Source organism: Neoarius graeffei, chromosome 26 (genome assembly GCF_027579695.1).
Source record: "Neoarius graeffei isolate fNeoGra1 chromosome 26, fNeoGra1.pri, whole genome shotgun sequence".
Lineage (NCBI taxonomy): Eukaryota > Metazoa > Chordata > Actinopteri > Siluriformes > Ariidae > Neoarius > Neoarius graeffei.
This window is the reverse complement of record NC_083594.1, coordinates 20,954,202-20,969,405: the sequence shown is the minus strand read 5'-3', so window position 1 is coordinate 20,969,405 and position 15,204 is coordinate 20,954,202. Positions and strand designations below refer to the sequence as shown.

The 15,204-nt window shown below is 40.8% G+C and overlaps 1 protein-coding gene across 2 annotated transcripts in view; it reads right to left on the bottom strand.

Moving 5' to 3' along the window:
* Positions 1-8,415: 8,415 nt before the first annotated feature.
* The window catches only part of iars1 (isoleucyl-tRNA synthetase 1), a 307,104-nt gene continuing 300,315 nt past the window's right edge, over positions 8,416-15,204 (bottom strand). For both annotated transcript variants that reach the window (XM_060910911.1, XM_060910910.1), the window contains exon 34: positions 8,416-9,075. In XM_060910911.1, coding sequence (XP_060766894.1) covers positions 8,996-9,075 — 80 coding nt within the window. In that variant the 3' untranslated portion in view covers positions 8,416-8,995. The remainder of the gene's footprint in view (positions 9,076-15,204) is intronic.

Here is a 15,204-nt window from a genome sequence, read left to right as displayed (position 1 = left end):
GAAAAAGATTGATGTTGCAAAATGTCGCCAACTTGTTCATTCCATGCCTAGAAGACTTGGTGCTGTCATTAAAAATCATGGAGGCCGTACAAAGTACTAGATGTAGTAGTTTTTGTTGTGGGGTGTACTCATTTTTGCACCACCTTAATTTGAGTAAAACTGAAAAAATTTGTAATCTAAGTTATATTATTAACCTTACTTTCACGTTATAAGTTAAACAGATGTTATATTAAACTTTGTCTTGTCAACATTTTGGAAATTGTTTGTGTTCATTGAGATATTGTTTAAAATGTTACTTTTCAAAGGGGGTGTACTCATTTACGCTGAGCACTGTATGCATGTATATGTAAATAAAATGTATTTAAATAATCCAGGACAGGCGCATGTAATCAGTCAGTCTTTGAGGTGTGCGCTGCTCAGAGCATGGAAGTGTGCAAGTGAGACTTTGAGGTGTGAAGGCACGTGGATACGCACGGAAGTGACAGGCAGCAAAATATTATTACATATGATTTGTTACATTGACAGTCAACAATTTAAAAAAAAAGTCATCAACATAGTAAACGCGATCGTAGTTCTTGTAATTTCTTCACGGGATCAGACGCGCAGCTTGTGAACAGGCAAGGCAGGCAACTGCTTGAGGCCCCCTGGCCCAGGGGCCCCCTGAGAGTCGGGGCCCGAGGGCTTATTTATTTTGTTTTTTATTGTTTTTATTGTTCGTTACCATTGTATTTTCACATTTGGAATTTAAAAAACTTTGGTTTCATACATTTTTCGTTGTTGTCAGATTATTTATAACATATTGGTGATGAACACTGGTCAGAAGGGCCCCCTGGAAATTTTTGCTTGGGGCCACAACAGACTCTAGAATCGCCTCTACACGGGACTGGTTTATCTAAAAAAAAATAAAGCTCATAGAATGTTTTCTACTTGAGCCATGCCAGATTTTCCATACCGTTATAACACAGATTCACTCATAACACAGTCAGATCCTTTGGATCCCAACTACCGTGTTATAACGGCGCTCCACTGTATTTTGTTTCTTCGTCAACCTTGACTAGAGCCATATGCTCTGAACAGATGAGATGCATCCATTTTGAAGTTTTAGATGTGGAGAATGAATTCACGTTTCTGTCTAATTATCTATAAATATTATAATTATTAACCGCTTTCGAACCCGTCATGATGTCAGTTCGCAAATCAGACAAGAATTAAAAATGTATTCAAGTCTCTGGAAACTCTTCTCTTTCTGATCTAACCTACCTAGCCCTGATGAGTATCCTTCAGCTCAATAATGTGATCTGCCAACAGAACTGAAAACAGAACCAGAAAACATGAGTCGCTAAACCACAGGTTTTTATTATTACCTCGCCCGGGTTGGAGTCCACCAGGGGGGCGAGGTATTGCTTTTGGTCGAGTTTCTTTGTTTTTTTGTAAACAATATTACGGGAAAACGGCTGGATCAATCTTCATGATACTTTCAGGATAGATGGGCATTGGTCTCAAATAGAACCTCCAACATTTTGAGGGTCATCTGGTCAAGGTCACCAAAAAGGTCAAAATTGGTTTTGTTGTGGCCACTACATCATCATGCTGTAAAAATGTAAGAGCGTAACAATCATGCACTGTGCATACGCACACAGTGTTCCGATTAAAATGGCTGGTGAGTGTGTACAATTCGGTTTACCATTCGAGATAAATGGACTAGACTAAAGAAATCGCTTTCAGACATGTTTATGCTTATTACAGAGGGAAAGTGCGTTCCACTGAGCTCTAGCGCCGGGACATTTCCGGGAAATAAGAGCTTGGGTCATGGTGACAGCCACGGGCGATTGCTCTAAGACGAGGGAGACTCAGCCTCCTCTTAAAATGACGAACATCGTGTAGGATGAATTGCGCTAGGCTTATGTTATAGCTGACCTTATAACATTGCTATTTCAGATCCAGAATCATAGAAATATATGTGCTCAACCCACTACAGTGCGAAATCATTCCGTTATAACTTTCCCCAGTTCGCCTAATGTGCGCGTGAGTTTTTCCCCCTCGTGACAGCGCGATGCAGCCCAGCCTCAGTGGACTTCAACGGCATTTGGGAGCTCTGCGCTTTCAATATCAAAATGCAAGACGATTATTTGACAAATACTGCGAAAACGCCCTCCCATGGACTCCGAGCCTCACAGTGGGAGGGACATGGCAAAGCTTTCCGCGAGGAGACTGGTGATTGGTGAAAGTGGCCGGATATTTTCTTTGATTGACAGCTCATTTCAAATATAGACAGGCAGCGGTGAATTTCAGTTCAGTCCCATGCGGATTCGCAAGTGCTGTGGTGTATTGTAAGAGATCAGCTTACATTTCGATTTCATTCATTACATACGGTTTCTACCAGCTTTTTTAGTTTGTATATATTTTCATTGTAAATAAAGTGTAAATATAGTGTTGTCAAGTTTGCTATCTTAGTTCCAGAAATTTCGTTTATTTGAGTGACTGAACTTGAACTTGAGGGGGCTAGTCAGCTAGCAAGAAAGCTGCGCACGGATGCCAAGCATTGCTGATTTAATTTTGGCAAAGCCATTTGCCAGTCTTCCTTTCGAGGAAAAAATTAAAATTAAAGAGCAGGGTAGACCAACGCCTCAAATTGACTTGGTGAAAAAGGTAGGGAATAATACTCGTTCCTTTCAGCTCTCCTGGTACGAGAAAGTGAATTGGCTAACAGCAAGTGACCCACATCAACAACAGTAAATAGGCTACTTTAGTAATATGTCATGGATGGACCAAAAATATAGAATCTATTTAAAATGTTTATGCTGAGTATATTATATTGGAATATATATTTCTCTGGATATGAATTAAACACAGCTACAATTTGGAAAACATTTTTAAACAAAAACACAGCCGAGAACATTTCACACTACAGACCTGGATTAAAAGTGAAGGGTTATCAAAATTGTCAATAAAACATTTCTCAGTCAAAATAAGTAAAATATAGGGAAAGTGTGTTTGAATGACATGTGTGGCACCCAGCTCTATGTTTGGCTCCCCAAGGTCAGTGCTTGTGCCTATTCCAGAACACTCTGCTGTTACTGCTGAGGTTCCTGACAAAGAGCTGCTTTCAATAATGATCAATTTTTAAACAACATGCCACAATTTTAAAATATAAAATGTTAAAATATACCCCTCCCCCCCAACACCACCATCATGTATATTGGACAGTAGGCTAATGGGCCAAAAGAACCTGTTATTTCACAGTTTGTGACCCTGCCAACAATCAGCCAGATCAGAGGCAAGAGTATGGGCAAAATTGATGTGTTTTTTCTTTTTTCTTTTAAAATCTGGAAATATCGTAACCAACCAGCCTCCCCTGTTTGAAAGACTACCAGCCGCCAGTGGTGACAGTGTGTGTGTGTCAGCCTCGGTTCGGAGGTTTCAGTTTCGAAAACTGTAAGAGTAGAATAATATAAAGTACAGACACTTGGTATATTTTACTTCTGTGATTTTTAAATTGTTTATTTTTGGATTACGCTTCATTTTTGTAGTTACTGCCTCATAGAGTAAATACATATGTTGTATTTACTGTATGGACATGGGATCAGAAAACTATTTTATTTATAAGCAGTAGCCACATGGACCCATAGGGTACCTATTTTTTTCTTCCTTCATATTCTTCATAAGTGCTACCGGGCAAGGTTTGTTTTGCCTGGCAATATTATTATTATTGGATTTGCTGTACCACAGTATTTTTTCTAAGTAATTGGTCCTTCGCTGGGTCCGCATATAGACTGTGGCCCACCAGCTGATGACCCCTCGTTTAGAGCACGCCAATGGGGACGCAAATGTTTGAGCTTGCCGATATAGATAACTGCTTAATCTCAATTGCTGCCATGTTACAAGTTTTTAACAAGATAATACTAAGAAATGAAAAGGAAAGGCCTCTATGCTGAGAGTAAAACTAGTGGTGGATCAATGGTTTTGTTTTGTAGCTACTGTAGTGGTCTATAAAATCTGGAGAAGCTTGATTAAAGCTATAAAATTCATTCCATTAAGAGTTTTTAACCTAAAACTTGGTTTTCTCTACCAGGAGGTTAAGACTGGATAGAGGAGTCTCTGAACAAAAGAAGAACCCCAAACATACATCTGACTCGAAAAAAATGTTTGGTTTTTTTTGAAAGCTCATAAATTCTGTACAATAGTGGAACATTTGTCATTTTCTCACCTAGAAATCAAAGCGGGAGCAAGCTTTCACACTTAAATTCAGAAAGAGAAGCGTTCAAATCGATATCACAGTTTTCTGAACATCATCACAGTATATGTTTACCAAATTACAGTTTATAAAAGAGCAGCTTTAAATGTCAGACAACTCTACACTCGTACTGCAATGGTGCAGAAGAATCCAGAAATGCATTACAGTAACAGATCACATCACTCCTTACATCCTTTCACTGTTTCTTCGAGAGTATATTTTAATATTCTTTTATTATTTTAATGTCTTGCCATATTGTACCTCAGTCTAATAATTTTGGAGATAGAGGCATACACCTAGATCATGCCAGTCAAACTAATATACTGATCATCTCAAGAGTCAGTCTGAAGAGGGCGGCGTTATATTTACAGCATTTGGCAGTCACGTGTATCAGGAGCGATCAAATCTTCATCACATGAATACAAATAAGTCACACTCTAAGAATACCACAGTGTTGATTTTATCATCTCATCATCTCTAGCCGCTTTATCCTGTTCTACAGGGTCGCAGGCAAGCTGGAGCCTATCCCAGCTGACTACGGGCGAGAGGCAGGGTACACCCTGGACAAGTCGCCAGGTCATCACAGGGCTGACACATAGACACAGACAACCATTCACACTCACATTCACACCTACGGTCAATTTAGAGTCACCAGTTAACCTAACCTGCATGTCTTTGGACTGTGGGGGAAACCGGAGCACCCGGAGGAAACCCACGCGGACACGGGGAGAACATGCAAACTCCACACAGAAAGGCCCTCGCCGGCCACGGGGCTCGAACCTGGACCTTCTTGCTGTGAGGCGACAGCGCTAACCACTACACCACCGTGCCACCCTTGATTTTATCAGTAACATCTTTTTAATTAACAATTATTCACTGAAGGTGAAGTGAATATTGGTGATTATTATCCATACAAGACACTTTTTTGATGGAATAAAAACGTGTTCTATTCCCTTCTAGTGGGTTTCATTCATTTGGTTTGATAGCATGCAATATTGTTAGCATATCACTTATCCTACATGTATTACGTCACTCTACCCAATGGAGAATGAGCGTTGAATATGGTTTACAATATTGCATGGTTGTCAAGACAACATGACGTCATACATTGGAGAAGTAAAACATTGGGGGGGGGGGGGGGGGTTAGTGCCATTTGATTTACACAATATGCCTACAACTTTAAAGGTGCACATTGTTTTTTTTTTAGAAATCTGGTGTGTGCATAGGTATTCACCCCCACCCAAAAAAAGTCAATACTTTATAGAGCCACCTTTTGCTGCAGTTACAGCTGCAAGTCTCTTGGGGTCTGTCTCTATTAGCTTAGCACATCTAGCCACTGGGATTTTTGCCCATTCCTCAAGGCAAAACTGCTCCAACTCCTTTAAGTTAGATGGGTTGCATTGGTGTACAGCAATCTTCAAGTTATGCCACAGATTCTCAATTGGATTGAGGTCTGGGCTTTGATTAGGCCATTGCAAGACATTTAAATGTTTCCCTTTAAACCACTCCAGTGTAGCTTTAGCAGTATGTTTGGGGTCATTGTCCTGCTGGAACGTGAACCTTCATCCCAGTCTCAAACCTCTGGCTGACTCGAACAGGTTTTTCTCCAGAATTGCCCTGTATTTAGTGCCAGTCATCTTTCCTTCAGTCCTGACCAGCTTTCCTGTCCCTGCAGATGAAAAACATCCCCACAGCATGATGCTGCCACCACCATGCTTCACTGTAGGGATGGTGTTCTTAGGGTGTTGGGTTTGTGCTACACATGGCATTTCCCATGATGGCTAAAAAGTTCAATTTTAGTCTCATGTGACCAGAGAATCTTCTTCCATGTGTTTGGGGAGTCTGCCACATGCTGTTGGGCAAACTCCAAACATGTTTAAGCAATGGCTTTTTTCTGGCCACTCTTCCATAAAGCCCCGCTCTGTGGAGTGTATGGCTTAAAGTGGTCCTATGGACAGATACTCCCATCTCCGCTGTGGATCTTTGCAGCTCCTTCAGTGTTATCTTTGGTGTCTTTGTTGCATCTCTGATTAATGCCCTCCTTGCCCGGTCTGTGAGTTTTGGTGGGTGGCCTTCTCTGGTCAAGTTTGTAGTGGTGCCATATTCTTTCCATTTTGCTAGAATGGATTTAATGGTGCTCTGTGGGATACTCAAAGTTTGGGATATTTTTTATAACCCAACCCTGATCCATACTTCTTCACAACTTTGTCTCTGACCTGTTTGGAGGCTCCTTGGTTTTCATGTTGCTTGCTTAGTAGTGTTGCAGAGTCAGGGTCCTTCCAGAACAGGTTGATTTATACAGACATCATGTGACAGATCATGTGACACTGATTGCACACAGGTGGATCTTAATCAACTAATTATGTGACTTATGAAGTGAATTGGTTGGACCAGCTCTTATTTAGGGGTTTCATACTTATGAACAGCCCAGATTTCTGCTTTTTCATCTTATTGTTTGTGTCACAATAAAACAACAATGTGCACCTTTAAAGTTGTAGGTATGTTGTGTAAATCAAATGGTGCTAACCCTCCGAAAATCCATTTTAATTCCAGCTTGTAATGCGACAAAACAGGACAAACACCAAGGGGGATGAATACTTTTGCAAGACACTGTAGCATTCAGCTAGCATGATACTGAACTCGTATTCACTGATATTCACTCAGGCGGATAATTGTTTTAGTGTAAATGCACAGGTGATTATTTTTAAAAATTAAATTTTTTTTTTCAAACTTCAAAAGCAGCATGCAAATGCAATAACGGCACAGACTTGTGTCACTTATCTACGCCGAGTCACATAAAATATTGTTTTGAAATCGATAAAACAAATCACAATCCCACCTTACCATTGAATAGTTTTAGACCAAACTTCGTAGCATCTTTAGTGCTTTTAGGAACAGCGTTTTCTTTCGTAATCTGTAATTCTTCCTCACTTACGCTGACAAAGCGATCGGCCGCTATTTTGCTGAGTCGCACAAGGCGATTATCGAGAAATAGTCCGAATTTCTCGACCAATCAGCGCGCACGATTTCCTATAATCACATCTGTATTTATACTAAATGTCCTTAATTACATTTTAAATTTGTGTTTTCACATGTTCTTCAGTTTTTGCCTCTTTTTACATTATTTATTACCGGTCTGAAAAGTGACAATTATTTCATCATTACTGTTGATACTGTTATTAAACCAGAAAAAGAGTATATTTGAAAACATCCTGATTCTCGGCATTGCATGCAATTTATCTAATACACACTTACCTTGTACCTTAGACTTACATTTATACAGATTACAGGGATGTAAATTGACTCGGCCTGTAACGATTCACACAATTCATGATATTGGGTTCATGATTCAATTTTCCCATAATAATTTTGGGGAAAAAAAAAGAAATTAAATTAAAATTTTAATTTAAAAATAAATGATATATATATATATATATATATATATATATATATATATATATATATATATATATACACACACACACACACACACACACATTTCTTTTTTCCCCAAAAATTATCATGAGAAAAATGAATTTTTATTTGTTATTACTGATCTGAAAAGTAACAATTATTTCATCATTACTGTTGATATTATTAAACCAATTTTAATAACCAATTAAAAATGAATTCTTAAATAATTATTTACCTACATTTGTAAATGGAGTAAAATATAACAGCCTGTTTACTAAAATAGTGTTTTTATTAAAAAAAAAAAAGGTCTTTTCTTAGTAAACTTTTCTGAACATTTGTGAAGGTTGTCATCAGGATTAAACAAAACTATTGTTCTCTCTCTTTTTTTTAAGCTTTCAGCAGTCTGTAAAAAGATAACTCAGATTTAGCAGTCAATTTGTTCAATCACATACCCCTTTCCCATTTAAAATTTTTTTTTGTGCTTTTTTCTCTCGCAGCATTAGTGCTATGTTACTTCCGCCTACAATGAAGTCATGCTCATTCCCACTATTATGCCTTCTGCTATCTAAACAACTCAATTACAGTGAGGAAAAAACTAAGAAATTATGCAGTGATTCATTTTTTATTTCATCGATTCAAACTGTCAAATTTGTATCATGATTCATCACACGATAAATCGTTACATGCCTAAATTTGAGAGACGATTTACTGAAAATGCCGCAGTAAATTTGTTCACTTTTCAAACAAAACTGCAGCAAATATCATAGTGACCCTTCAACCTTTGTGCTTTATTTTTAAAGACATGTTTAAAGATATGATTGTCCTCCATGAAGCACATCTTGGTGAGAAAGCAAAACACAGAAATATGACCGATAACTGAAAAGACTGTAGAAAATGATAAATGCCATACAGTACATGAAACTACTGAATGATCTTTCTGTCGATGTCATGAACTTCCATACAGATAAACAGAGCCTTAGAACCTTTATTTATAATTGAGAGTAAAACCCATATACTCAATTTCCTCTATTTCTTTATCAAACCTTGTGGAAAACACAACCAAGATTAAAATAATATGCAATAATGAGCATTTTGAATTGTCTTTTGTAAATGCAGAGGGGAAAATGCCATCTTTATTAGCTCAGAATCCATTTATTAGACAATGCCTTTGTTTAGACACTTTTTCCTTTTCATTTACTGAGCGCTTGAACACCAAAAGCCTGTTATAACAGAGTCATAGAGAACATGATGTTTTGGTATGACACAATAAGAAGCAGATACAGTAGATTATTGAATGACCTGACTGGTGATACCAAAATGAGACACTTAAATATCCTTCAAACACAGCTACGCTTCTGCAGTTGTGGGGAGAACTTGGACATACAGAGTCTTCGTGTTCAGGCTCTTCAGAGACGTCTCGGTGAATTCTGAAATAAAGCAAAAGAAAGAAAGATGAAATTGGATCATTCTGCAATCGGCATCCAAAACAGACGGCTGTTTGAACTTTACTATGGCTTACAACTATCAGCGCTCAGAGCTTCGCACTTACAGCAAGAGTTTGGCCAAAAGTGATAAATTTACACAACGTTCACCAAATTGTAGGTGATCATCTGGGACGTTTGTTCCGCTGAGCACAATTCAAACTGTGCACAAATGACATCTTTTCCTTCAGTATGTCTGTGAAGGTTCTTAAATCATCCAGGTCATCGTAAACCGTAGGTGCTAAAAGAAGGCAACTGGACTTGCTTGAAACCCTTGAAGATGTTTCACCTCTCATCCGAAAGGCTTCTTCAGTTCCCTCGGACTAGTGTTGAGTTCCAGGTATTTATCCTCCAGTGGACCAAAAGCAACCCTAAAGAGGGTCGTTGAGGTCACATGGGTCGTTGACCCTCTCAGTCATCCTGTAGGTGTTAGGGTTCCTGGAGGCTGGGTGTGAATACACATCTACATCAAGACTCAGCTGACTTCAATGACTCACATGATGGCAGAGAGTAGTCTGGCTAACGCGACTTCAAAGCTCTGTGAGCATTTGGTCTGGCAAAGATATTAAGCCCAACCGTTTCCCAAAGTGCGTGGCCCAAACCCGCCTCCCTGAAATGCCTCAGTTTGCTACTGGTCGAAGCCAGAAAAGGCTGTGACGAAGCTTAAACCAATCACATCACTCTTTCCTCTGACGTATGAGACGCGATGGGGCTAACTGGTAGATTAAACTCTTACCGAAGCCAGTCGGGAGCAAGGCGAAAACGTCCTTCCTTTCAATAAATACCTCCAGGGCTGCTCTTTGCTCCGTTTTCAATGAGAACTTGCTCCATGTTTGTAATGTTTCTAGTGAATGAAGCGCTTCCGGCATAGATTCTGTAAACAATCTATGGCTTCCGGTCGCAGTTCTATTACGTCAGTGCCTTGAACACGCCTCTACCCAGGGCCGTTGGAGATGCTCAAAGTTGACTGGCTCCCGATTTTTCGGGAGCTTGGAAGAGCTGTAGATAGCTTGCCTGGCCAGACTAAGCTCGGAACAGGCCCTCGTGTTGCGTCACGCTTAGGATGGGCGGGCCCAGGCTAGGCAGAGAGAGCCAATGACCCTCGAGGCTGCTAACACCGTTCACACCCGGCCTCCAGTGACCCTACAGGATGACTGAGAGGGTCAACAACCCACATGACCGCAATGACTCTCCTTAGGGTTGCTTTTGGTCCACTAGAAGATGGAACTCCTCACTAGTCAGACAGAACTGAAGAAGCCTTTTGGATGAGAAGTGAAACGTCTTCAAGGATTTCAAGCAAGTCTTCTTTAGCACCTATGTACCCTGTGCACACTAGGGATTTTGTACCGATACGATACTACTTTTGTACCGCAACACCTGTCCACACTAGCAACTATACCGGTACTGTAGCGGTATAACTGTATCGGTACGAAACTCACAAATGTATGGGTTTCGTACCGGTACAGTATCGGTACTGTAGCGCTTCGCTGTAGTGTGGACAGATGAAGCGGTTCTGTATCGATACAAATATAATGCGCAAGCGCAATGAACCATTCCTACGTCTTCCGGGTTATTCATACAATACAATACGCACGTGCTTTCCAGCTGTAAATAAAACGTCAAAATGGCTCAAAATGACCGTGGAGCTACATGGAGCAAAGAAAGGGGGGAGAAAGGGGGAAAGAGGGAGGAAGAAAAGAGGAAGAGCGGAAAAGGGAGAGAAAGGGAGGGGGAGAAAGGGAGATTCGTTTTCTTTGTTTCTTTCTCAACTGCCTCGCACGTTTTATACGATTCGACTGAATAAATGACCACCAGAAATACAGACTGTACACTGACAACAAAAAGCACACACACGTTGTTTCATCCGCCATATTCTCGGAAGGAAGTTACTCGGTAACCACGGAAACAATTCGCGCACGCGCATTTCAACTACCATGAAAGAAAACCGCAAACATTTCTCGCTAGTGTAGACAGATGCACTAAACTGTACCGGTATACTTTGTATCGATACAGTTATACCACTTTCGTACCGGTATATATGTGAACGCAGCAATGGTTTTCCTTCAGTACCATTTGTTCATAAACAGGTTTGGACATGTAGCATGTTGGATTGTATACTTCACTGTATTAAAGTGCTGCTTTGATGAGATTTTACCAAAAACCATAAAACTTTGCAGTTATAACGTTTAATCTTTCGATAAAACCTGTGTGTAATTTTTTTTCTCGAAATTTGCATCACAAATGCCTTTTTTTTTAAGGCGCGTTTTCGCAACCACCATTTCAGCCGTTACATTTTGTTGAACTCTGTTGACGCAGGAAGTGATGTCGTCCATGCAACCAAAACACAAGTCACATATAATGCTAGAGTGTGAAAGTTCCAATTTTACATCTTTGCAGGCCTGAAAATCACGATTAAAAAAAAAAATCTTTTGTAATGTAAAAGATGCCTCCGAGATGCTGTGTTGTGCAAGACTGGAGCAACACGGCCAATCTACGGGCAGGGATTTCAATCCATAACTCGCCACTGTCAGGTGCGGTACTGTATTAATGAGGAGGATGAAGGGAGGTAAACCGCAGAAAGTGTGTTTATTTAAAAACATGCAGGCAGACAGATCCAAATCGTAAGGCAAACTCAGAGTAGACAAACGAGCAATGCTCAGGCGAGGCACAAACAGAGTATCAACCACGACAACCAAAACATCAACCAGAACTGAAATGTGACGATGTGAGAGAGGACCAAACTCCACGACAAATTGTTTACAACAGGAAAATCAACAAAAGGACTCAATTTTGTTTAAGGGAAGATCGACCCAAAACATCGATCAGAACTGAATTCGCATGATAAATGAGAGGAGATACAATTCTAGTCAGAAGAAAATATGTTCGCAAAAATTTGACAATACAGTCACCAAGTTTTGTGCAGAAGGTCAAGTTCTTTCAAATAAAACAATCAGAACTTGAAATCCATTCAGAACTGAGGGAGGGAGGAGACACGATTTAACTGAAAATAAACAAAGTTGTAAACAAATTGTTTACCACAAGAAAATCAACAAACAAACGACCAAGTTTTGTTCCTTGAGGGAAGATCTACCCAAAACATCGATCAGAACCGAAATCAGGTGAGAACTGCGAGAGGAGATGCAATTCTCATGAGAAGTCCCAAAACTCGTGAAGGTGACCTAATTAGCAGTTTGTTAGCAAAAATTTGACAATACAATGGCCAGGTGTTGTGCAGGAGGACGAGTTCTTTCAAAACAAAACAATCAGAACAGAAATCCATTCAGAATTGAGGGAGGAGATACGATTTAAGTGAAAATAAACAAAAGTTGTAAACAAATTGTTTACAACAGGAAAATTAACAAACAAACAACCAAGTTTTGTTCCCTGAGGGAAGATCTACCCAAAACATCAATCAAAACTGAAATCGGATGAGAACAGAGAGGAGATACAATTCTAGTGAAAGGCCTGGAAAATGTGTTGATTTGGCCCAATTAGTAACTCGTTAGCAAAACATTTGACAAAACAACCCGGATGTGTGTGGAGTGATGAGTTCTTCCAAACAAAATAATTAGAACGGAAATCCGTGGAGAACTGACAGAGGGGATATGATTTAACTGAATTGTGGACGACGGACGCCACGCCATGGCAACAGCTCATGGGCCTTATGGCCAGATGTCAGAACTGGAACAGCAGGACGGAATACAAATGGCTTGGGAACGATGAACACTTCGGAACAGAGTGTACACGTCACAAGAGTCTGTGTGTTGTCCGAGTCCTTATATCCACGTGCCGTGATTGCGCTTTGATTCTCAACAGGTGTCTGTAATTAGTCCTTGTCAGACTGACGCCCCTTTTCCACCAAAGCAGTTCCAGGGCTGGTTCGGGGCCAGTGCTTAGTTTGGAACCGGGTTTTCTGTTTCCACTGACAAAGAACTGGCTCTGGGGCCAGAAAAACCGGTTTTAGGCTAGCACCAACTCTCTGCTGGGCCAGAGGAAAGAACCGCTTACGTCAGCGGGGGGGGCGGAGTTGTTAAGACCAACAACAAGACCGCGAAAGATCACCATTTTTAAGCGACGAGAAGCAGCAGCTGTACAAACGCGAAGTCATCCATTATTATTATTGTTGTTGTTGTTGCTGCTGCTTCCGTGTTGTTTTTGCTTCGATATTCGCGCCAAGGTTTATGCAAACGTAGCGACGTAACTGCCGTATACAGCGACGTAACTGACGTATACAGTGACGTAACTGATGTATACAGCGACGTAACTGACGTGGCTCCCCTTAGCACCGTGAGCTATGGAAAAGCAAACTGATTCTCAGCTGACTCTCAAGTTGAACGAGTTGTGAACCAGCACCGGCCCCGAACCAGCCCTGGAACGGATTTGGTGGAAAAGGGGTATGAGAGTGGTGTAACCGTGGGTAGCAACTCAAAGCGCACCTATCGTGGTTGTGAGAGTCACTAAATGAGATGGATCTTGTGAAGTGGATAAAAAGCTTGTTAGACTTCATCGAAAAAAAAAATGTTGATCCCGATGGACACTGTGGAGGTTTGTACGGTACATTTCGACAGTTTCTGCTTTACAAGAGCACACCGTGTCAAAGGCTCTCAAAGAACATTGGTTTCTGGAGTCGTACCAACGATCTGGAAAACTGAAGTATCTGTTGTTAGTGCCAGAGAACGCCAGAAGATGAGATGTGTATTTAAAAAAAAAAAAGGTACCCTGTGCGTACATGTGGCTACTGCTTATAAATAAAACTGTTTTCTGATCCCATGTCCATACAGTAAATACGGCATATACACATGTTCTCAATGATACTCGCCTCATCTCTTACAAGCATCACCAAGCTGTGAGCAGCATCAGGGCGTGTAGTATTTTAGTTACCAAAATCTATTTGATCTATTTTCAAAACCATAAGAAAGCACTTGTTCATGAATTGTCTTCGAAGCATTATTTAGTACTAATGAGCACATTTTGTTTCACTAGTGTAAAGAGTCTAAAATAAAAAATAAAAGCGAATAGCGGATGTTTGACCAGGCCCGGTGCCGTGGGGGGGGGCGAAAGGGGGCATCGCCCCCTCGTGGCTACAGCCCCGCCCCCTCAACGGAGACTCAGATCACTTAATTGTTTTCTTAATTGTTATTGTGGGTGTATGTGTGAAATGCTGACACAGCCGCGCACACACAGACCTGTGATAAGGACAGGGGGAGGGGTCGTGTGGGCGGCGGTTTTACATGTACACTTACAGGTGCACTGTCTCTGCAATATCCTGTAATATGCAGTCAGTTTACGGGAGTAGTCTTTCCCCCACCGAATTAAACGAATTCAATCACAATATTGTGAATCCATTTTCTTTCTTTGTAGGCTAAGTTTATCTCCGTTTATGTCGGTGTATGTGTTCATATATGGTCCGCTTTGTGCGCAAATAGCGTAAGAATATGTGTCGTTGACGTCACCCCCCATGCAGCGGGGGTGAAAATTCATCACTTCAGAGTGTTTTGTCCCCTACACGCCTAAACTGGGATCGCGGATTAAGTGGTTAGCGTTGACTCGGTGCGAGTCAGGAAAGCTATTACTGGTGCAGCCGTGGGGTCTGTTGATTTTTTTAAATTATGATTTTGGCCGCCGAGCCAAGTACCTTAGACTTGCATTGACGTTTTGTTTTCATGCCGCGGAGCTATTTGTATGTATTTTAAATGTAAAGGACTTGCCTGTAGGTTTGTGTGTGTTGTTTTATGTTTGGCATCTTTCCGGTTGTACCGCATGTCTGTGAGAAAATTGGAGGGGAGGGTTAACAGGTGGGCACGGGGGTTGATAAAGCGCAACTGCCCTGGTAATATGTCACATGATTTTCCCGGACTAAAGCAACCTTCGGGGCCGTGGTGGTTTTGTGGTTGGCGCAGTTAATTGTTTGAAACACGTTGTCAGACCACCATCACTACTACACACTATATGAAAAATATTTGCCCCCTTGCGATTTCTAATTGCCCCCTTAGTAAACTGTTCCTGGCGCCGGGCCTGAGTTTGACCAATTATACTTTTAACCTTTTACTGTTAGTTTTGACAAAGGAGCTGATT